The 23,338-nt window shown below is 47.4% G+C and overlaps 1 protein-coding gene across 1 annotated transcript; it reads left to right on the top strand.

The window, feature by feature from the left end:
* Nucleotides 1-11,732: 11,732 nt before the first annotated feature.
* On the top strand, nucleotides 11,733-22,410 carry PLAC8 (placenta associated 8). Its single transcript, XM_006110891.4, has 4 exons — nucleotides 11,733-11,954; nucleotides 17,870-18,016; nucleotides 19,691-19,815; nucleotides 22,306-22,410. The coding sequence occupies exons 2-4, from the start codon at nucleotides 17,905-17,907 to the stop codon at nucleotides 22,408-22,410; spliced, it is 342 nt and encodes a 113-aa protein (XP_006110953.1). The 5' UTR covers nucleotides 11,733-11,954; nucleotides 17,870-17,904.
* The last annotated feature ends 928 nt before the right edge of the window (nucleotides 22,411-23,338 follow it).

Raw genomic sequence — 23,338 nt, 5'->3', positions numbered from 1 at the left:
TGCCGTGCGCTGTCGTAAATGCGAGCCAAGGATGTAAGTCAGGGAGTTCTGGCCCCTTCCACACTTGCAAAAATGGTTGTATGTGCGGGCGGGCGGAACTCAGGCGGTCACATGTCGAGGGGCCTCCTGTATTATGAATATCCGCCTTGAGTGATATTCTCTTCTCCACTATTTCAGATGCTCCTGTACTACTTGGTTGTGTGTCCTAGAGCCTCCACGTACAAGAGTCTGCATATATAACATTGCCTGCTCTATGCATTTTAATGTCATTGTGGCAAAGTGCTTTTTATCTAAAAAAAGTCAATACAAAAAAGAAACAAACTCAATATTGTTTTTGCATGTGTGTTAACTTTCACTACTGCTTCTCAAGTGTCACTGATGTACTAAGATGTCTCCAAAAATGTAGTCTCCTGTTCTTAATTATCTTTCTCGTGCTAATGTACTCTAGCTTTATTGTATTTTCCCATCAATAGTTCTGCCTCCATCCTATAAGAACGTAAAATAGAATAAAACTCTGATTGTTAACTTATTTCCCTGCGCCGTGACTCATCGGAGAACAGTGGTTCTTTTCTAGAATGTAGTAGATGTCTAAATGGTAAATCCAATACAGGAAACTTGGAAGGTTAGAATTATACTAGACGGCAGCTTTCATGCACTGAAACTTAAACTGCGAGTGAGTGACTGTTTAAAGAGACAGGCTACGTCTACACTACAAGGTTTTTGTGCAAAAACCGGCAGAGCGTCCACACCTCCAGTGCACTTTTGCACAAGAAAACCAACAGAAGAGAGGGCTTTTTGTGATAGAGTTATTCCTCTCCCCACAAGGAATAACTCCTTTTTGCACTACAGCTCTTGTGCAAGAAGGCAAGTGTGGCCTCCAGGGAAAAACACAGGTGGCCATTTGGATGCTCTGTAGCAGGCAATCACAACTCCCTTGTTCCTGTCTGCTGGCTCTTCTTAAAGGTGCAGGCTCCGTGCACAGCCATTCTGGCAGGAAGCTTGCCCACAGCCAGCTGCCTTGCTGCACGACTCTCTGTCGGCACAAATGGCTGAGGAAACAGGTGCCCCAGACTCCCCGGGCCCTGACAAGGGAGCAGCCACAGAGCGCCCAGGACCCCCCCAGGGGCAACAAGCGCCGTGCACCAGCATGTGGAAGAAAACGAGCCTTCACTCTGCGTTGTGTTTAAGCAACAAGTAGCCAGAGGCAGTTTTATTACGAGCTGCAGCAAGGGAAAAACTGGTTCGGACGGGGGGCGGGGGGAGGAGAGCCCCCCACTTCCGAGGCAGATCTTCAAATACAGGCAATTATGAAGCAGTTTATATACTGTCTATTAAATATAATAACAATAACAATTAGTCTCCTTCCCATTACAAACACCAATGGTTAACAGTTATTTAGTTCCACCCAGATGCTCCTTAGCTCAAGGTCCCTGCCGGAGTCAGCATTCTATCCTTATCTCCGTATGGAGGCGAGAGGCAAAGGCAGCGTCTAATTACAGATCTCGCATTCTCAGGCCACAGACTTAGCCTGACTCTTGCTCTCTTGTTAACAAGACCAAGATGGCTGCACACAAATTCCCTTATTCCCCTTTCCTGCCTCCACAAGCATGGTCAGGTGCTGAAATAAGAGACCTCCTGCAATTGTGGGGGTGAGGAGGAGTCGCTCCAACAACCCAGGGCCAAGTAGCATAATGCCGACATCTTCACCCACATAGCCACATCCCTGACGGAGCAAGGTCACCCTGCACTGACCATGGAACAGGTCCGGACAAAGGTGAAGGTGTCCGTCAGGGATACATCAAGGCTACGGAGCGGAGGGGGTGCTCAGGGGCAGGACCACACATCTGCCCCAGCTACAAGGAGCTCCACCACATCTTTGGGTGGCAACAGCTGGTGTGGAGTAACCTCATGGTGCACTGTGACACTATGTGCGGCATCCTGTCCCACCCGGGGGCTGCTGCTGCTCCCGCCTTCCATCCTCCTGCCCCCCCGCCCATATCCATACTCGTACTCCAGTGCCCAGAGCTGGAGGAGATGGCGAGCGGGACCATCACCCTGTCCCTGGGGCCAGTCCCTGCCAGCCTAGATATCTCCCAGGCCTCCAAGGAGACTTGGAAAGGATCCTCAGGTACATTGGCACACACACACACTCACAGGGCAGGGGAGGTGGCCGCACAGGGGGCGGGGGACACACTGTCGCACGGGCAACTAGGCCAGCACATGCTACTGCAGTCTGGGCACGTGGGGGTGCGGCACGCAGCCATCGCAGCCAGCCCCTCAACGTGACCGGGAGCATGCTACCAGCCTCATGCCTGGCCACGTGCGTCCTGCCCCCAGGGAGGAGGGGGCACAGCCAGCTGCAAACAGGCTAACCACAAGGGCAGAGGCACTACCTCACACACGCCCTGGAGCGCTGCACACAGCACACAAGCATGCCTGCCCATGAGAGGAAGCAGCCGCTCACACACATACCACCACAAACCGCAGCTGATTTGTAAAAAATCTTTCTGGAACTAATATAAAAGGTGTGGCATTACAAGTTTCAAAGAGAAATGAGGTCAAGAATATTATTACAAGTCCCATCTCAACAGAATATAGCAGTGAAACATTATGAGACAAGAACTGAATTTTAGCATCCACAGGCTAAGCAGATCATCTTGTTCAATTTCTAACAAAATACATGTAAACACAGACAAATTCACTCTTCATTCTCTAAGGCAGCGTTTCTCACACTGGGGGTCGCGAGCGATTTAGAGGGGGGTTGCAGCTACGGTTGCCAGTTTTTGGGCCCTCTGTCTGGTAAGAAAATTCAGAAAATACCGGACTTGTGCAATGTCCTGTATTTTCTGGTTTTCCGGCTGGGCGCCTGACAGAAGCCTGGCGGGGGCGGGGGGAGTGGCTGGGAGGTGGGGCGTGATCAGCGCTGAGAGCCTCTGGTTGCGTGTGATGCCTTGGGGAGGAGGGGAAGCCCTGTACGTGCTCCTGAGCGCTGGTCAAGCATGTGGTGGAGCCGTAGCCGAACTCACTTGCGCTTCGCTGGGACTGCGCAGGACGGGCACTGCCCTGGGATCTGCACGTGCCCAGATCAATCCCGCTCCCCGCCGGCCGATTTGTGCTCCTCCATGCCAGCCTTGCTTCCCACTGGCCGGTTCCCCCACCTGATCGCCCCTGGCCAGCCCGCTGCCTCCGCCAGCCCAGCTTCCAGCGGCCAGTTCTCCCCTCCTCATCCCAATCTCCCCGTCAGCCCCGCTGCCCCCGACTTCCCCTGCTCCCTGACAGCCTTGCTTCCTGCCAGCCAGTTCCCACGTCTAATGCCCCCCACCCAGCCCCACTGCCCCCCACCAGCCTTGCTTTCTGCCAGCCAATTTCCCTGGCCAGCCCCTCTGCCCCCGATGACCCCCCAACGTTCCTGGACAGCCCCGCTGCCCCTGACCCCTCCCACCCCACCAGCCCTGCTTCTGGCTGGCCAGTTTCCCCACCTGATCTCCCCTGCCCCCGACTCCCCTCCCCCCACCCCTCCAACCCTGCTTCCCACCAGCCTGGTCCCCTGCCCGATCTCCCCCAGCCAGCCCTGCTGCCCCGACGACCCCCCAACTCCCCCGGCCAGCCCCACTGCCCCTGACGACTCCCCAACTCCCTCCTTACTCGTGGAGCAGTGAGGGTGGGGGGGTGTCAAACAAATTCATTTAGCATTTTAGGGGGTCGCAGTATCACAAAGTTTGAGGAGAGGGGATTCCAGTGTATGATAGGCTCAGTGGGGTGGGGATACTGGGGTGTTATGAAAATGCAACCAGATTGGGGCTTGGCCCCAAATGGGGGCTTGTTGGCCAGGCTTCATTTTTAAATAAAACAGTATGTCCGACACAAACATTTCAGCATTGTCTTTATTTATGGGAGGGGGTGGGGAACCTGTTTTGGACCAGGGTCACTGACCCACAGAAAAATCAGTCAGGGACCACACAAGTGAGATGCAAAAAACAACCACTCCAAACCCCCCAAGTCTCACTGCTGTGGCCCCAACTAAGACACCTCCCTCCCCTGGCACCCCAACCCCATGGGGGAGGGTAGGTAGGACTGAGATTCAAGGCCTCAGGCAAGATTAACTCTTCTGGGGTTCCAGAGTTAGTGGAATTTGTGGGCGCCTCTACACTCTGAGGTGGGGCAAAAAATGAGGTATCCCGTATGGGGGACAGGGCTGCCAGTGAGTGGGATAAGGATGGGGGTGCAGAATCTGGGTGGAAATTAGGGTACAGGAGCAAGCTGAAGGTTTCTGGCCAGGAGGGAGGGGGCAGAGGCAGAGGCAGGGTGCTGGTGGTGTCTGGGCAGGGTGCTGGATGGGGTCTGGCCAAGGGGCAGGAATAGGGAGCTGGTGGGGCTCTGGGCAGGGGGCAGGGTGTTGGTGGGGGCCTGGGCAGAGTGCAGGTGGGAGTCTGGCCAGGGGGTTGGGGGCTGGGGCAGGAGGCAGTGTGTGGTTGGGGGCCATGGCAGAGTGCAGGTGGGGATTGGGGCAGGTGGCAGGTTGCTGGTGGGGTCCTGAGCAGGGTGTGGGTGGGAATCTGGCCAGGGGGGCATGGTGCTGGTGGGGCCCTGGGGAGGTGGGAGTCTGGCCAGGGTGCAGACTGCTGGTGGGGGTTTGGGCAGGAGGCAGGGTGTTGGTGGGGCCTGGGATAGGGGGCAGGTTGCTAGTGGGGCCTTGAGCAGGGGGCAGGGTACTTGTGGTGGTCTGGGCAGGGGGGGCAGGATACTTGTGGGGTTCTGGCTAGGGAGGCAGGGGGCTGGATACTCATGGGGATCTGGGCAGTAGGGGCAGGGTACTTGTGGGGGCCTGGGCGAGGGGAGGGGACAGGGACAGCTCAGCCGGTATCTGGGAGTCCTGCAGCTGCATGCCAGGTCCGGGTCTCAGGAAGCACATGCACTGCTTTCCCCCTCCCCAGACAGCTGGCGCACTTCCTGAAAAGCTGGGTCTGTCGCGCCACCGGGGATTTCCTTCCCCCTGCTGCCTTGCTTCATGTGGGGGGGGAGGGAGTAGGAGTCCCGGAACTGCACACGAGCTCCAACTGCTCAGGAAGCGCGTGCACTCTTCCTCCACTCCCCACGACAGCGTGTGCTCCTGAGCAGTTGGAGCTGGTGCGCAGTCCCAGGACTCCTACTCCCTTCCCCTTCCCCCACGCCCCCCACGCCAGAAGGGAGCAGGGGGAAGGAAGTCCTTGGCGGCATGACAGACCAGGCTTTTCAGGAAACACGCCAGCTGTTTGGGGAGGTGGGAAGCAGCGCACACGCTTCTTTAGACATCGGCTCCGGCGTACAGCTGTAGGACTTCCCCCTGCCCCACACCGCAGGAAGCCGGTGCTACCTCCATTTTCTCAGGAGGTAGCACCAGCGCAGGCTCCTTCTTGGGGTGAGGGAAATGACAGGGGACGGGGTCACCTCACAATCAACTAGACATGGCACCTGATCAACAAGTCGATCGCGATCAATGGGTTGGTGACCATGGCACTATAAGCTCTGTACTCTGGACGCCCCTATTTTGAGAACACCCATGATACAGACGCTACCACTCCCCATCTCTCCCCGCCGGGGGAATGGAAGCGCAGCTATGTGTTCTGCCCAAGGCTTTTCCCAGCCACTCCCATAACAGAGAGGGGTGGTGCCTCGGAGCAGTGGGGGATGCAGACCCTACTCACATTCTTCTCACTTCCTCCCTGGCCCAACACACTTTTTATTCCAGTAAACCCTGTTTCCCAGGGTTGCCAGATTAAAGAGGTTCAAGTGTATTAAGTTGCTAAACGTTGTAGCTGTAATAGAGCTATTTAATCCTATATTAATATCACAATGGCTTGCACAATGAATGTCTGAATTTCCTTCTAGGTTCTGCCAAACAGCTGGACACGTTGCCTCACAAATTCCAACTCAAAATTCTACACAGCCTTAGTTATAATTAAATTGTTCTTCGACAAATATGCTTATATTTACAATGGACTTTTGCAAAGACTGAATCGCCCCCGGTGTCTCACAGGGCCACTCCTCGGATGGCTAAACCTGAATTATAATATTGATGTACCATGGGATCACAAAGAAAAATGTTTTGCTATTATAATTTTATTCACGCTTCTTTCAGCGCGCAGAAACATTGTTGTTGCAACATAAACTCCCCAAAAGCATTAAAAAAGTAACCTAGGCACATGACAAAACATATATAAACCCCCCAAACAAGTAATCCCAACAAACCATTCAGAGCAGTCCTGTCCATAGGGGGATTTGGGGTGGCCACTGCAGGACCTGTGCTTTGGGTGGCCCCGGGAGCTGCCTCAGTTGCTCTATGGAATGGACCCATGGGGCTCAAGGTGGCCTGGGAGATTACCTGAGGGCGTCTGGAATGGGGTGACAGCAGGGATCAGGCCCCCACACACTCACTGCAGCAGCAGAAGCCGGAGTGACCCGAGAGCCTTCTCTGCTTTGTCGCGCCACCCATCTCCCAGCCTGCTGAGTTCTGCTTCACTATGGCAGCAGAAAGCAGAACACCCTGACTTAAGCTGGCCCCCATCCTGGTCCCGGTCCCAAGGTGCTCCTCTTGATGCCATAGCGGTGAAGCTGAGAATAGCAGGCTGGGAAATGGATGGCAGAGTGAAGCAGAGAAGGCTGCCCTATCACTCCATCTCCCGCCACCATAAGTGCCCCCGCCCCATGCCAGGACCCATTGTAATCTCCTGGCTCGTGTTGCTCAGGGAAAGGGGTTTTGCAAGAGATACTATTTTCTTGTGGTGAATGAGTACTATAACTGTGCTCAACAAGGCTGCTACATTTTACTTGTTAGAGGCTTGGATGCTTCCTGTGGAAAACAGAAAGATTATACGTTTCTGGCTTCCTTTCCCATGTTGGGTGTTTCCAGAATGACAACTAGCTTGATAGCTATTTTTCCTTAGCTAGCAAGTGTGCGGTGACAAGTGATATTTGTATATTTGTTAATATCACTTTTCACAGCCTCCCACCTCTGAAGATAGCACATTTTTAAAATCTGCCATTTTAAACAAGAGCCCCCAGGAGCCCAGCATGGGCCTGTGTCTCTTGACTGTTCAATTATAAACTACTTTTGTTGTCAATCTCAGTGTTCTGATTAGCCTGGAGTTCAATAACCACACTTCAGCTGCTGAGCAATCAACCCCTCTAACGTCTCAGTCCCACCTTTTTTTCTCTCAAAACAACATACCTGCGTGTACCATTCTACAATCCCTAGAGTCCAATTTCCTTAAAGTCCGGATAATACACATGTATTTTTTTAGGAACAATAACTGCTGCATTATACTTTTACAATACTTGTTGAAATAAATACACTGAATTGCAACAGAAAGCTGGGCATAACTTTCTAAAATGCTCGATTTAAATGATCTCTTATAGCAGTTGCTCTCTGTTTCAAGCATGTACTAATTTCCCTCCCCATCCCCCACTGTGATAATCTTATGCCCATCCTAGTATATCAGGGTATGTCTACACTACAGAGAAGATCAAATCTGCTGCTGTCGATCTTCTGGGGTTTAAATTAGCAAGTCTAGTGAAGACACGCTAATTCGAATTTAGAGGGGCGCTCCAGTCAATGCAATTAGTCCTGCTTCCATTGGGAGTAAGGGAAGTTGAAGGGAGAGTGTTCTCCCTTCAACTTCCTGCAGTGCGGACAGCGCCAAAAGTCGAGTTAAGGTACTTCGACTTCAGCTATGCCTTTCATTCAACCTTATCCTGTAGTGTAGACATGCCCTCAGTGATCTGAACTTATTGTCATCTAAGTCAATCTGTTGCCATGGCCCTCTTGTGGTTAGGAATCTGTGAAGATCACCCAAGTACCTGGTAGGTACAGTCAGTTCATTGCCATGACACTCTTGTGGTTGGAACTATGTTTGTGTGGTCAGATATTCCACCGAAATACTCTAAATTTAACTCCCCAACACTTGAGGTTTTCAGCTGGGCTGTTTATTAGGTCAAAGTTTCTGTTCAAAGTTCATAGGCCTCAAGCCTTATGCTAGTTATGCTAACTGATGAAGCTAATGACTTACAGGTTGTAGACAGTACTGGGTTTACAGTGCTTCAAAGGTGACATGATACCGGGCACAATCATAAGGGACCCCAGTGCCAACATAAGAATGGCCACACTGGGTCAGACCAAAGCTCCAAACTTTGTGTTTGTTTTTGTTTTCAGTATTAACACAAATGCACACACAGTCGAACCTAAAGAAATCTAACGGATAATACATCCATGCAGGACAGAACACAAGCCTTGTTAAAACACTCTGGCTGTGTCTACACTGGCGTGATCTTGTGCCAAAGCGGCCACTCTTACGCAAAAACTTCCTGCCTGTCTACACTGGCCGAGTATTCTTGCACAAGTAAACTGACGTTCTACTGTATGAAATCAGGGCTTCTTGCGCAAGAACTATGACGCTCCCGCTCAGGAATAAGCCCTCTTGCGCAACTCTTCTTGCACAAGAGGCCAGTGTAGATAGGCAACATGAATTTCTTGCGCAAGAAAGCCCAATGGTTAAAATGACCATCGGAGCTTTCTTGCGCAAGAGAGCGTCTACACTGGCATGGATGCTTTTGCGCAAAAGCACATCTCTTGCTCAAACGCACATGCCAGTGTAGACGCTTTCATGCACAACTACTTTAACACAAGAACTCTTGCGCTAAAGAGTTTTTGCGCAAGATCATGCCAGTTTAGACGTAGCCGCTATGTAAAAGAGTCTTTCACATTTTACATCTGTTTCAACAAAAATGCCCTTTTAAAGTTACACTGTAAGGTTTCAGAATTTAAGATACAGCTAGAATGTAAATTTATTAAAATGATTAAACTTGGATTTAACAAAAAAAATTACAACAGCAATGGAGTAGTATGGAAACTTATATTTTTTGGATTTGAGAGGCAATAGACAGAAACGAAATATTCTTAAGACTTAATGTATCTAACATGCCTAGAGGTAAGTATTTCGCATTAACAACTATTTTTGGCCCTGTAGTGAGATGGAGTAGCCAGAGTTGGGGAGAAGCCCCTCATCTCTCCAGAAGTCAGTGGGCAGGAGAAGAAGTACAAAAGGTGGGCCTAGAAACTCAATTGTACCACAGCCACTGGAGAGGCCAGATATCTCCTGTGAGCTCCCAAGCTTGGAGACTGCTGCAGATCTGGAAGAACTGAGGACTGGCCCGGACTGTCAGGGCCCTTCATCAATCTAAGCATGGGGGAGTTGGAAGCCCCATCAACCAGTATGCACCCACAGCAGAGCCAGTTATGCCCCGAGAAGGAGATAGGAACTAGTCCCTGTCTGGGCTGGGACGCAGTGCAATGGGTGGGCCTGAGTCCCTGTTGCCACCCAATCCATGGGTCTGCTCCCTCTCTGAGGCAAGAAGCTTACATTCGTCAACCCCTTACCCAAGCCAGGAGGCCAACTATTGTCTGCTCCGCTGGAATACAGGCCTGAGCCACTGAACTCTTTGCTGCCCCACCCTGACCCAGGTCCTGGGCTGACTATTTGCTCAGCTGTGGTATGGTCGACGGAGCCATATAAATTAGTTTATTCGGTGTAGTCAAAGAAGTGGGGATTTAAATAATCCCCGCTTCATTAAAATAAACATGGCCACTGCGCTGTGCTGATGAGCAGCTGATCCGGCACAGCGCGGCAGTCTAGACGCGGTTCTGTCGAAAAAGGAAGCCTTTGTCGACCGTGCTGCATCTAGACTGCCACGCTGTGCCGGATCAGCTGATCATCGGGACAGCATGGCGGCCATGTTTATTTTAATGAAGCGGGGATTATTTAAATCCCTGCTTCTTTGACTATGCTGAATAAACTAATTTACATGGCTTTGTCGACAGAGCCATATAGTCTAGACACAGCCTTGTAGCTGAGCTCCTAAACTCTTTGATTGTCTGGCCTGGAACCCAGGGCCTGGCTAGATGACTATTAGTCAGCTCAGCCTGCGTGCTGGCCAAGAGAGAGACTCTTTAATACTCTTCCCTGATCAGAGGCTGAAACTTCATGTCTATTCTTTATGGTTTAGCTCCTAATCAGACTATAAGATAAGAAGCAGTGGGCTTAAATTGCAGCAATGGAGGTTTAGGTTGGACATTGGGGAAAACTTCCTATCCGCTAGGGTGGTAAAGAACTAGGATAATTGCATAGGGAGGTTATGGAATCTCCATCACTGAGGATATTTAAGAGCAGATTAGACAGATGATCTAGTTCCTGCTTGGTTCTACCGTGAGGTCAGGGGACTGGACTTGATGACCTCTCAAGGTCCCTTCCAGTTCTAGTGTTCTATGATTCTTTGATTCTACACCCCATTGTTTGGCCTTTCTAATAAATTTTCAGGAGGAGCTCAGAAATAATAAATAACTAATATTAACAAAAGCATTAGGAGGATTACACACTTGGATATGTTCTGTAGCAGTACCTGCGAAGCAACAACTATGCTGTGTGCACTTGTTTGTTTGTTTGATCATTGCAGGGAAGGGGACTTGAAGAATTAATTTTCCAGTTCTTTTATAACACTTTTACATGTGCTACTTTAAAGAATGTGGTATATAAATAAATAAAGTGCTAAATAATACAGGGTAGTAGATGACAGACCTAAGTAAGGGTATGTCTACACTACCCCGCTAGTTCGAACTAGGAGGGTAATGTAGGCATACCGCACTTGCAAATGAAGCCCGGGATTTGAATTTCCCGGGCTTCATTTGCATAATCGGGGAGCCACCATTTTTAAATCCCCGCTGCTTCGAACCCCGTGCAGCGTGGCTACACGGGGCTCGAACTAGGTAGTTCGCACTAGGGTGCCTATTCCGAACTACCGGTACACCTCATTTCACGAGGAGTAACGGTAGTTCGGAATAGGAACCTAGTCCGAACTACCTAGTTCGAGCCCCGTGTAGCCGCGCTGCACGGGGTTCGAAGCAGCGGGGATTTAAAAATGGCGGCTCCCCGCTTATGCAAATGAAGCCCGGGAAATTCAAATCCCGGGCTTCATTTGCAAGTGTGGTATGCCTACATTACCCTCCTAGTTCGAACTAGGAGGGTAGTGTAGACATACCCCCACTATGAAAAATGGAGGCATTCTGATGGCTATAGCCCTAATTTAGAGGGACTGGAGGGAAATTAAAAGCCATAGTTAGGTGAGAAGAGGGGATGATTTAAGGGGAACTTTGACAAAAATGGGAGAGCTCTGTGGCTCAGGGATACTTTGCACTGGCCCACCACCCCTATACCTAAAAAATGCCTCAGCCATAGCCATCCCCCCATTTTCTTCAAAACACCACCTTCCCCCAATGCTGTAGCCATGGGCCAGGGGAAAAGGGTGTGGGGGAGGGGGTTTACTTACCTGGTCTGGTGGCAGGCAAGATGGCGGAAGCCCAGCCCTGCTGGCCACTCCCTTGGCGGTATGGTTGCCCCCACTGCGCACTCAGCAGGATAGCTCTCTTCTGCGGGATTGCTGCCCCAAGTAGCCACATTCATATCGCGCCCCTCTTCTCTGTATCCTGCCCTCTCCATGTGATGGAAAATAGTCCCATTCCTGGCACACCCTGTTGTCTTGGCACATCCAAACTCTGACCTTGCTTTAAGTTAGGATAAGAGGCAGCTGCATACCAAATTTGATGCCCCTAGCTCTTACCCTTTAGGAGGAGTACTTGAACAAACAGACTCACAGTCGGACAGACGGACAGAGTGATGCACTTTTCTAAAATGTATAGCTAGATGTGACGTATATAGTTTCATGTTGGAAAAACAGCTGACCGTTCTTGAAAACTATCTTACAGATAAACTAGTAATCAAACTGCTTGATTAGCAAGGACCATTCCTGGAAATCACATGATCAGTTTACACACTGGAAATTGTGCCATGTGCGGAATATGTATAAAAGGGGCTTGGCTGAAACTCAACCAGGAAAACGACACGCTCTTCTCTCTCCGAGACTGCTCTGTAAGTGGTATTGTGTATATTTCTTTGAGTTTGGCAAAGCTCAGTATATTAAGATCTGTCAAGTACATAGTTGGTTATTTCTGGGAAGGGGAGTTAGTAAAAAGTTAGAATGTTTTGTTTTCTGCTCAACAAATCAGTTAAAGCAAAATAAAATATGTTATAAATCTTTCTAATGGGTATTTGACAAAATTATGCACCCAAGGTGGCTAGCGGAGTGTCATTTTTGTTTATATTTTTTGCCTGCTGCTGTTCAGCCTGCATAAATGTATTGAAGTTGATCGTTCTTAAGAAGCTGGAGGCTGATTTTACTGAAAAATGAACTTTGCTGCAATTTAAATTTGACTGCCTGTGTTTCAAAATGACCAATAAAGACAAAATACATCTTACTAATGGTATTAGGTTGTAAAACATTTTTCAGAAATATTCGAGGTACTTTCTATCCTATTTGCTTTGATATTATCCATGTTTTAACAGAAGGCAATATGTTGCTTGCTGTTTTCAGCATGTTCTACCCTCCTTTCACTGATTTTCTGTCCTCTGGAAAGATGCAAAGATCTCTTCACCCACAATCTTGTTCAGTCACCAAGATGTGTACAGTATTAATGATGTCAACATCTCCTAGAGTGCATCTACACTGCACCCGGAGTTCAAAATAAGCTACGCAATTTGAGCTACACAAATTATTTCGAGTTAATTTTGAAATAGCTTATTTCAAAATTTGGCACTGTTTACACAGCACTTATTTTGAAATAAATCACTATTCCAAAATGTCCCTTACTCCTTGTGGAATGAAGTTTACAGGGATGTTGAAATAGCGAGCCTATTATACTTTGAAATAATGAATGCGCTCAAAAGTCATGGAATAGCTATTTTGGGATACCTGTGGTAATAGCACTGCAGTGTAGATGTAACAGTGAAGAGTGGAGAAGGCATGTGAATGGCTTAAGTGACATAGAAACTGTATATGCAGTACTGTACACATCTTGTAAGAGTCAGTGTAACAAAGGCCTGATTTTATGTTTATAGTGTGTGTTTGTTTCTTTAATTATTTTCAGCCATGCAATCAATTAACATGTGTAACCATCAAGCAGAATTTTTCCCACAGTGTTTTGAGTGGAAGCTGTCTATGGTGGTTTGGATCTGCAGGAAGCAATATTAACCATAATCAGACTAGAGGCCCTTTTATTCTTCAAACACCTATTGTTCAATTATCAGCAAGAAAGTGAGAGCTACTAAAGGTTTTATTTTTGCAGCTTGATAAGAATGTATTTTAGAAACAGGAAACAAAGAGTCTTGCTTTTAACCTTTAGCACTTGCAGATTAGCAACGCAATCAGGAATGAGTTTTTTATTTACAGTTCAATATCCCCGATAACAATGAATCATACAACATACAAAAAGGCAATTATTTACATAAAGGTTTGACTGTCATATATCTGCTCTTTACTAAAAATTAACCTTGAACATCGGAACTGTTTATTGCCCTGTTCTCATATCGCATTTTTCATCATGGTATGTTTTCAGTAAGATACGTCTCTTACAAAACTTTATGGAAATAAGGTATTCCATTATCTGAAAGTAATTCCATATATCTTGGATAGAGGGTAGGACACCAGATGATGATGTTGATTCAACAGCAGGAATCATGTTATCAGGAGACAAGGGGTTTGCCAAGCAAATTACAGTTATGCAAATAATGGCAAAGTCCTTCCTTTAGAGAACTGAAGGTGCTGCCACATGTGGAACAAGGAAAAAATAAAAGCAGAGTAATTTAAATGTACCTTCCTCCCAATGCTATTATTATTTGATGCTGGCGTTCCTTGACTTTTGGACCTGTATGTTCCAATTACCAATGTATTTTAATTAGACTGCAAAAGGCTAAAGCTTGAAAAGTGGATTGGTTTGCAAAAGACGTCTCCTCATCTCAAAAAAGATGTATTAGAATTGGAAAAGGTTCAGTAAAGGGCAACAAAAATAATTAGGGGATGGAACGGCTGCCATATGAGAAGAGATTAATAAGATTGGGACTTTTTAGCTTGGAAAAGAGACAGCTAAGAGGGGAATATGATAGAGGTCTATAAAATCATGATTGGTGTAGAGAAAATACATAAGAATGCTCCTTCTCTTAATACAAGAACTAGGGCTCACCAAATGAAATTAAGAGGCACCAGGTTTAAAACAAACTAAAGGAAACATTTTTCTCTCACAACGCACAGTCAACCTGTGGAACTCCTCGCCTGTGGAAGGGGAAAGGACCAGCTGGGAGGGGAGCAGGGCTGGCCAGGAAGAAGGGGGGCGATGGGAAGCAGGGCTGGCGGGGAGAGGAGAGGGCAGCGGGGCTGGCCAGGGGAGATTGGGGTGAGGGGTGTCCAGCAGGAAGCAGGGCTGGTTGGGGGGGGGAGGGGAATTGGGGCTGGCTGTGGGAGATCGGGAGGAGGAGAACCGGCCGGCAGGAAGCAGGGCTGGCTGGGAGGGGATCAGGGGGAGTGGGACTGCTCAGTACAGGGAGAGTGGGCCAGGGGAGATTGGGGTGGGGGGCGGCCAGCAGGAAGCAGGGCTGGTTGGGGGGGAGGTAGGGGGAAGTGGGGCTGGCTGTGGGAGATCGGGAGGAGGAGAACCGGCCGGCAGGAAGCAGGGCTGGCTGGGAGGGGATCAGGGGGAGTGGGACTGCTCAGCACAGGGAAAGTGGGGGGGGGGGGGAGAATTGGCCAGCAGGGAGCGGGACTGACCTGAGCGCATGGAGATCCCAGGGCGCTGCCTGTCCCGCACACGGTCCAGGCAAAGCACGAGGAGTCCGGCTATGGCTCCACAACGTGCATGAACAGCGCACAGGAGCACGGACAGGACTTCTCCTCCTCCCCAAGGTGTCACTCCTAAGTTAGATGCAATCAGAGGCGCCCAGCACCGATCGTGCCCCGCCTCCCAGCCACTCCCCCCGCCCCCGCCAGACTTCCATCAGACGCGCAGCTGGAAAACCAGAAAATACCGGACATGTGCAATGTCCGGTATTTTCTGAAATTTTTTACTGGACAGAGGGCCAAAAAAACCAGACTGTCCAGTTGAATACCAGACACCTGGCAACCCTAGCCTGTAGCTGTTGTGGCAGCGCAGCTTAAGGTAAGTCGAATCCAGCTATGCATTTTGTGTAGGTGGAGAGTGTTCTGTAAGCCCACCTGCCTGCTGTAGTGTAGACCAGGCCTGAGCGACATCGCAGATTGTTGTTAGCTGCAGCAGGGAAATCTTCATTTGAGGGCTAATCCATCTCTTTGTGAACAGCAGGAAGAGAGAGAGTTCCATTTCTGCAATAACCTCCATAGTATTTGTGTTCATAGAACCATAGAGCTGGAAGAGACCTCAGAAGGTCATCGAGTCCAGCCCCCTGCTCTAGGCAGGACCAATCCCAATTAAATGAACCTGGCCAGGGCTTTGTCAAGCCAAGACTTAAAAATCTCTTGGTATGGAGACTTCCCTAGGTAACCCATTCCAATGCTTCACCACTCTCCTAGTGAAATAGTTTTTCCTAATATCCAACCTAGACCTCCCCCACTGCAACTTGAGACCATTGTTCCTTGTTCTGCCATCCGTCACTACTGCGAACAGCCTCTCGCCATCCTCTTTGGAACCTCCCTTCAGGAAGTTGAAGGCTGCTACCAAATCCCCCCCTCACTCTTCGCTTCTGCGGACTAAACGGACCCAACTGCCTCAGCCTCTCCTCGTAGGTCATGTGCTCCAGCCCCCTAATCATTTTCGTTGCCCTCCACTGGACCCTCTCCAATGCGTCCACATCCAGGGGCGGCCCGTGGCTATAGGTGGACTCGGCCGCCACCTAGGGCGCCGCCGCCCAGGGCGCCTGATGATGACATCAGTCCATTGATGTCCCTGCAGGTGGGGACGTCGATAGCGCATTCCGCCTGGGGCACTAGATGATGCAGCCAGCCTCTGGCCACTCCTGTCCACATCCTTTTTGTAGTGGGGGGCCCAGAAGTAGACACAAGACTCCAGATGTGGCCTCACCAGAGCCGAATAAAGGGGGATAATGATATCTCTGGATCTGCTGGCAATGCTCCTCTTAATGCAACCTAATATGCCATTAGCCTGCTTGGCTACAAGGGCACACTGTAGACTCATATCCAGCTTCTCATCCACTGTAACCCACAGGTCCTTTTCTGCAGAACTACTACTTAACTGGTTGGTCCCCAGCCTATAACAATGCTTGGGATTCTTCCGTCCCAAGTGCAGGACTCTGCACTTGTCCCTGGTGATTTATTGTAGACCAATCCTCCAATTTGTCTAAATCACTCTGGACCCTATCTCTGCCCTCGAGCGTATCTACCTCTCCCCCTAGCTTAGTGTCATCCACAAACTTGCTGAGGGTGCAATCCATCCCCTCATCCAGGTCATCAATAAAGATATTGAACAAAAAGGGTCCTAGAACTGAACCTTGGGGCACTCCACTAGAAACTGACCGCCAATCTGACATCAAGCCATTGATCACTACCCACTGGGCCCGGCCTTCTAGCCATCTTTCTATCCATCTTACCATCCATTTATCCAATCCACATTCCCTTAATTTGCTGGCAAGAATATTGTGGGAGACCGTATCAAAAACCTTGCTAAAGTCGAGGTATATCAAATCCACTGACTTTCCCATGTCCACAGAGCCAGTTACCTCATCACAGAAGTTGATCAGATTGGTCAGGCACAATTTTCCCTTTGTGAATCCATGCTGACTATTCCTAATCACTTTCCTCTCTTCCAAGTGCCTCAAAATGGATTCCTTAAGGAACCCTTTCATGATTTTTCCAGGAACCAAGATAAGACTGACCGGCCTCTAGTTCCCTGGATCGTCCTTCTTCCCTTTTTTGAAGATGGGCACTACATTTGCCTTTTTCCAATCATCCGGGATTTCTCCCAATCTCCATGACTTTTCAAAGATAATGGCCAAAGGCTCCTCAATTTGCCAACTCCCTCAGTATCCTTGGATGCATTAAGTCCGGACCCATGGATTTGTGTATGTTTAGCTTTTCTAAATACTTTCTAACCTGTTCTTTACCCACCAAGGGCTGTCCATCTTCATCCCATCTTACGTAACTTAGCCCATTAGTCCGGAAGCCCACCTTGTCTGTGAAGACAGAGGCAAAGAAAGCATTGAGTACTTCAGCTTTCCCCACATCATCTGTCACTAGGTTACCTCCTTCATCCAGTAGGGGCCCCACACCGTCTCTGATCACCTGAAACTGTTGGCTTCTAATTAAAGTTTGAATTCTAGAAGCCTCTGCTGATTGGCTGAGGCTTGGTAGCAGGAGGGACTTTCAGGCAGTCTAGGGCTTTATAAAGCAGTGAGCAAGCGACCATGTGAGTGCTAACAGGGAGTTCTCCAGGTAAAGGAGAAGCAGATACAGGACTCTTGAGGAAAGTTTGTGTTGTGTTTGGGACTTTCTTGATGTTTGCTGAGCATCACAACAAAGTTGTGATGGTCTTGGCTCACACAAGGAATATATGGTCTGAGTAGGTCAGGACTCACTGAGGAGATGGCCAAGAGAATATTAGGTGTTGCCAGAAGATATGTTGTTGCCATCCAAATGCTGGCACTCGTCTTTGAATCAGGGAGAAATGGGCTTTTGAATAGAAATGTATACCTGCTCAGAACCTGGACTTAAGAAACTGGACCAAATTCGTTCCTGGTCTATTTCTGTGGAGAACAATTTGGCCTAATGTGTCCACCAAAGCTATCTGGTTATCCAGTGGACAGCAATGCTTCCAAGTCAGTGAGAAACATGGTGCCATTTCACAAACCGATGAGTAATATTCCTCTAATTATATCACCACAATGACATTAGATACCCTGGCTGTTTGTGGCATAACTAGTCTCTAACAGACTTTTTCAAATCTTTCCTTTTATTGTTTTCTTTCCAGAAATTAAACTTCTGAACTCATCCTGTGAAACTAAAATGAACACCAGTCAGCCTGTTATCGTTGTACAACCCCAATTTTCTGTGGCTACTGCACCAAGTAATGGCTGGCAGACTGGGTTGATGGACTGTTGCAGTGACTGTGGAGTCTGTAAGTGGACAATCATATACTGTATTGTTGTTTTGGCTTGAAGTGTATTGATGTTTGGATTAATTATATACCTACTGTCTTTTAGTAGGAATGACTTTAAATTGGGTGTAGGGGGGAATCCCATTTGTCTGTTTTATGTTTATTTACAGGAGGGCCTCATGGTTGTATTTCCATATTCACTCTGAGAGCCAGTCACTAGATGGCAACTTCGCCTGTTCACACCCAAAGCATGGTGTTAAGTGTAGAAGGCTAGAATGTCATTGCCTTGGTAATGCCCTTCAGGGTGCTCAGCGCTTCTGTCCTGGATGCTCCAAAGCTATCAATACTAGCTGATAGTTCAGCCTGCTAATTCAGCAGGCCTCCATGTTACTGATAAAGAAAGATCACAGGGTATGTCTACACTATCACCCTAGTTCGAATTAGAGTGGTTAATGTAGGCAACCAAAGTTGCAAATGAAGCCCAGGATTTAAATATCCCGGGCTTCATTTGCATCTTGCCGGGCACCGCCATTTTTAAAGCCCCGGTAGTTCGGACTCTGTGCCCGCGGCTACATGCGGCACGGACTAGGTAGTTCAAATTAGGCTAATTCGAACTACCGTTACTCCTCGTGGAACGGCCTCCAGTGCTCCCCCCACAGCTCGTGGAACGAGAAGTAACGGTAGTTCGAATTAGAAAGCCTAATTCAAACTACCTACTCCGTGCCGCGTGTAGCCGCGGGCACGGAGTCCGAACTACCGGGGCTTTAAAAATGGCGGTGCCCGGCAAGATGAAAATGAAGCCCGAGATATTTAAATCCCGGGCTTCATTTTCAACTTCAGTTGCCTACATTAACCACCCTAGTTCGAACTAGGGTGGTAGTGTAGACATACCCACAGGGTTATTCCCCTTAGAGGACAGAATTGCCATCCTCTAGGAGCTACAAACATGCTAACCTGAGTGCCCAGTGGCAAGGAATGGCTCGGTCAACAGTGGGAATTTCTGCTGTCGCCTTGGCCACACAAGTTAAAGTGAGGTACCCCAGGGGGTGAGGCTCCAGCTTCCAGCACCCCCCGCCCAACCCTGCAGCTGTTATGGAGGGTGGGCAAGAATCTGGGGCTGCAACTAGGGATGCAAATGTAGGCATTCAAAATAGTCAATGAAGCAGGGTTTTAAATATCCTGCACTTCATTAGCATGATCTTGCTGGCACGTTTCAAAACAGCTGTTGATCAGAGTAATGCACCGGCGAGATCATGCTGATGAAGTGCGGGATATTTAAATCCCCGCTTCACTGACTATTTTGAATGCCTACATTTGAATCCCTAGGTCGAACTAGGGTGCAAGTGTAGACATACCCTTATTTACATCATGGTAAAAAATTCAATACCTCATCTGCACGGAGACAGCTAACGTGTTATCCTGCTGTAAACACACATTATTTCTAGCAGTTAAGAAATGGCCTTACTTCTTTAGGGGAGGGAGGTGAGCTGCCATTGAGGTTATAGCTTCATATGACATCGCTATTCTTTCAAAAGTCTTTTCAAAGACCTTGCTCTTCATTGCATGAGTTCTGGCCCATTGACCCATTCCTTTTTCCCTTCCAGTTTTCTAAAAGTGGTGGTAAAAATTAACTGTCTGCAAGAATGAAGGGGACCACTCGGAATGAGTCTCATTTGTTGTTCTGTTTTTATCCAGGCCTATGTGGAATGTTCTGTTTCTACTGTCTTGGATGTCAAGTAGCAAGTGCCATGGATGAATGCTGCATGTGTGGTGGAAGCGTTGCCATGAGAACTCTCTACCGGACAAAATATAGTATCCCTGTTGGTTCCATTCTAATATTTTGTTTTGCTCATGCTCCGTGAACAGCCCTTAAAGCAACATGTCGTTGATCTATGCAAATCAGTTGGCTATATTTTCATTAGCCACTTTCCACCCAGTGTGATTCTTCCCTGTCTGAACATAGCTGCTGGGCGTCTCCCCTTACGATTTCAGGGCACTGTAGTATAGCTGTTAGCAGAGGATTGGGCAACTGGAGACTCAGGCTGTGTCTAGATTATATCCCTCTTTCGACAGAGGGATGTAAATTAGGCACTTTGACACTGCAAATGAAGCTGGGATTTGAATTTCCTGCACTTCATTGGCATAATCACGTAATGGCGCTCTTTCAAAAAAGCGCCATTTCGAAAATAAAACCACGGTCTAGATGCAGTTATGTCAAAAAGGGAAGGCTTTTTTGAAAGATCCTGGAAAACTCAAAAAAAGGAAATTATACAATGTAGTCTAATATCCGTAGGAAATAATTGCAAACATATATAGCTGTGTCTAGACTGCATCCCTTTTTCGTAAGAAGGATGCAAATTAGACATATCACAATTGCTAATGAAGCAGGGATTTAAATCTCCCCCGCTTCATTAGCATAAAAATGGCTGCCGCTTTTTTCCAGCTCGGAGCTTTGCCGGAGAAAAGCGCCAGTCTAGACACGGATCTTTCGGAAAATAAAGCCTTTTCCAAAAGATCCCTTATTTTAAGAGGAATAAGGGATCTTTTGGAAAAGGCTTTATTTTCCGAAAGATCCGCGTCTAGACTGGCGCTTTTCTCCAGCAAAGCTCCGAGCTGGAAAAAAGCGGCAGCCATTTTTATACTAATGAAGCGGGGGAGATTTAAATCCCTGCTTCATTAGCAATTGCAATATATCTAATTTGCATCTCTCTTACGAAAAAGGGATGCAGTCTAGACACAGCCATATATGTTTTGTGGGTAGAAAGCCATGAAAAGAAGTACCGGTAATAGTGAAATACCTCAGGGTGCTATTGGTGAAGAAATTACATAAACGATCACAAATGCAATATAGTAATAATAACCCAAAGCCAAGGTTCTACACAGAAATATTATAGCTTCTATTTAGGCATCTGAATGAAATGTCCAGGTTTTCTAAAGGGCTCAACAGTAGCTTTAAAATCTGTCCACTTCCTTTAGGAACCTAAATATAGGAGTTAAGATCTCTTAATCTGGATCTATGTCAGAAGAGGAACGCAATAGATCTTTTATCGGACTCTAGTAAGACCACACCTAGGATATATTTGTACTTTGCTCTTTCTTCAGTACCTGAAGGAATTGGAAGGAAATTAGAGAAGAGCAGAGAAACTAATAATAGTGGGGGCTATAAATGCAAGAATCTGAAAGGTAATAGGTAAGATGTTATGGCATTGTGTGAGGACTAATACAACGATAAAGTTTAAAAAGGGAATAGTTGGATCGAGTATCAGAAAATACATCCTAATCCTAAATGCAAATTAACTAGACAGCAGACTCCCACTATAAGAGTTGAAAAATCTGGAGTATCCCGAAATAGCTATCCCGCATCTTAACAGCAAGCCCATTATTTTGTGTTCACTATTCCAACGTCCCTGTAAACCTCATTCCAAGAGGAGTAAGTAATGTTTCGAAATAGCAGCTTATTTCAACATTTGGCTCTGCATGGACAGCACCAAATTACGAAATAAACTATTTCAAAATAAGATTGAAATAAGATACGAAAATTGAGCAACGCAAATTGTGTATCTTATTTCGAGCTACAGTGCAGTGTAGACAAACCCGGGGGGAGATGAACTTATTTGATCTAGTTGAGCTTCCAGTCTCAGTCTGGTGTCCATCTGCTAAAGTATCATTGTGTTCTGCATTAGATAACTCAGTAGGGTTTGGTACCTATTACTCTCTACGAATCTAGGCCAAATAGTACATAAGCAAAAAGTTTAAAATGCATTTTGCCCCATAATGGTTTTGTCATCCTACTCAAAGGGTATGTCTACACTACCCTCCTAGTTCGAACTAGGAGGGTAATGTAGGCATACCGCACTTGCAAATGAAGCCCGGGATTTGAATTTCCCGGGCTTCATTTGCATAAGCGGGGCTCCGCCATTTTTAAATCCCCGCTCGTTAGAACCCTAGGCTTCCTAGTTTGAACTACCGTTACTCCTCCGTGGAATGAGGAGTAACGGTAGTTCGAACTAGGAAGCCTAGTTCAAACTACCTAGTTCGTGCCGCGTGTAGCCGCGCGGCACAGGGTTCGAACGAGCGGGGATTTAAAAATGGCAAAGCCCCGCTTATGCAAATGAAGCCTGGGAAATTCAAATCCCGGGCTTTATTTGCAAGTGCGGTATGCCTACATTACCCCGCTAGTTCGAACTAGCGGGGTAGTGTAGACATACCCCAGGGCAACATAGAAAGCCCATATGCTAGTCTGATTTGAAGTCCATTGTGGTACTTCTTAAGGTTACACCTTTTTAATATTTTTTTTTTTGTTTCAACAGGGATCCATCTACTCTGATTACTGCACTGTCCTCTTTTGTGGCATATGTTCTCTTTGTCAATTAAAGAGAGATATTAACAGAAGGAAGGAAATGGGAATATTCTAGTAAGGTTTGTCACTTATTAAATATGTATTTGTCAGTATTTGATAAATCAACGGGCTTCTGTGATGCAATGTTTTAGAACAAATCCTAGAGGTGATGAAAAAGTTAGTGCGTACCCAAAATGTTATGCAATCAATGAACAGAATTCTATCCAATATAGAGAGTAGGTCTACTCTACCTGCCTTTTCTGTACATCCCTTTTGAATCATTATCTATATGTAGTTTTGTACATAAATGAATAAGGAAAAGTTATTTACTTATTCCCACAATATAAGAACTAAGGGTCATCAAATAAAATTAATAGGCAGCAGGTTTAAAACAAACAAAAGGAAGGTTTTCTTCATGCAGTGCACAGTCAATCTGTGGAACTCCTTGCCAGAGGATGCAGTGAAGACTTGGACTTTAACAGGGTTCAAAAAAGAGCTAGATAGATTCATGGAGGTTAGGTCCATCAATGGCTATTAGCTAGGATGGGTAGGAATGGTGTCCCTAGACTCTGTTTGTCTGTAAATGGGTGACAGGAGAGGGATCACACGAGGATTACCTGTTATGTTTCCTCCCTGTGGGGCATCTTGTAATGGCCACTGTCGGCAGACAGGATACTGGGCTAGATGGAGATTTGGTCTGATTCAGTATGGCCATTCTTATGTTCTCTTGGACCCAAGGTGGACCCATCTATAATATGGCTTTAGGGAAGCAGCAGATAAGCCATTTACTTGACTCTGCATTAAGAAGAACCACAGTAATAAGTCAAGTGAGAGTTACCTTAGTGACTCAAGACAATTTAAAAGGAAATATATAATCATTTACTATAGGCAAAAGTGCCTGGCTGGGAATGCAAGACCCCCTGGCAGCAATGACCACCTATTACTGAAGGAGAGCCTTCTTAGTAAACCACACGTAGCAGGCATTCCACATTAGGTGGTACTTG

Source organism: Pelodiscus sinensis, chromosome 5 (assembly GCF_049634645.1).
Source record: "Pelodiscus sinensis isolate JC-2024 chromosome 5, ASM4963464v1, whole genome shotgun sequence".
Lineage (NCBI taxonomy): Eukaryota > Metazoa > Chordata > Testudines > Trionychidae > Pelodiscus > Pelodiscus sinensis.
Note: the sequence above shows the minus strand (reverse complement) of the source record. Positions and strands in the feature narration are given on the sequence as shown.

What these genes read in the sequence shown, in the direction of transcription:
- PLAC8 (XM_006110891.4), top strand. Translation starts at nt 17,905, where the DNA reads ATGAACACCAGTCAGCCTGTTATCGTTGTACAACCCCAATTTTCTGTG. An exon ending in TTGCAGTGACTGTGGAGTCT is followed by an intron (nt 18,017 to 19,690) that starts GTAAGTGGACAA and finishes GTTTTTATCCAG; the next exon opens with GCCTATGTGGAATGTTCTGT. An exon ending in GGACAAAATATAGTATCCCT is followed by an intron (nt 19,816 to 22,305) that starts GTTGGTTCCATT and finishes TTGTTTCAACAG; the next exon opens with GGATCCATCTACTCTGATTA.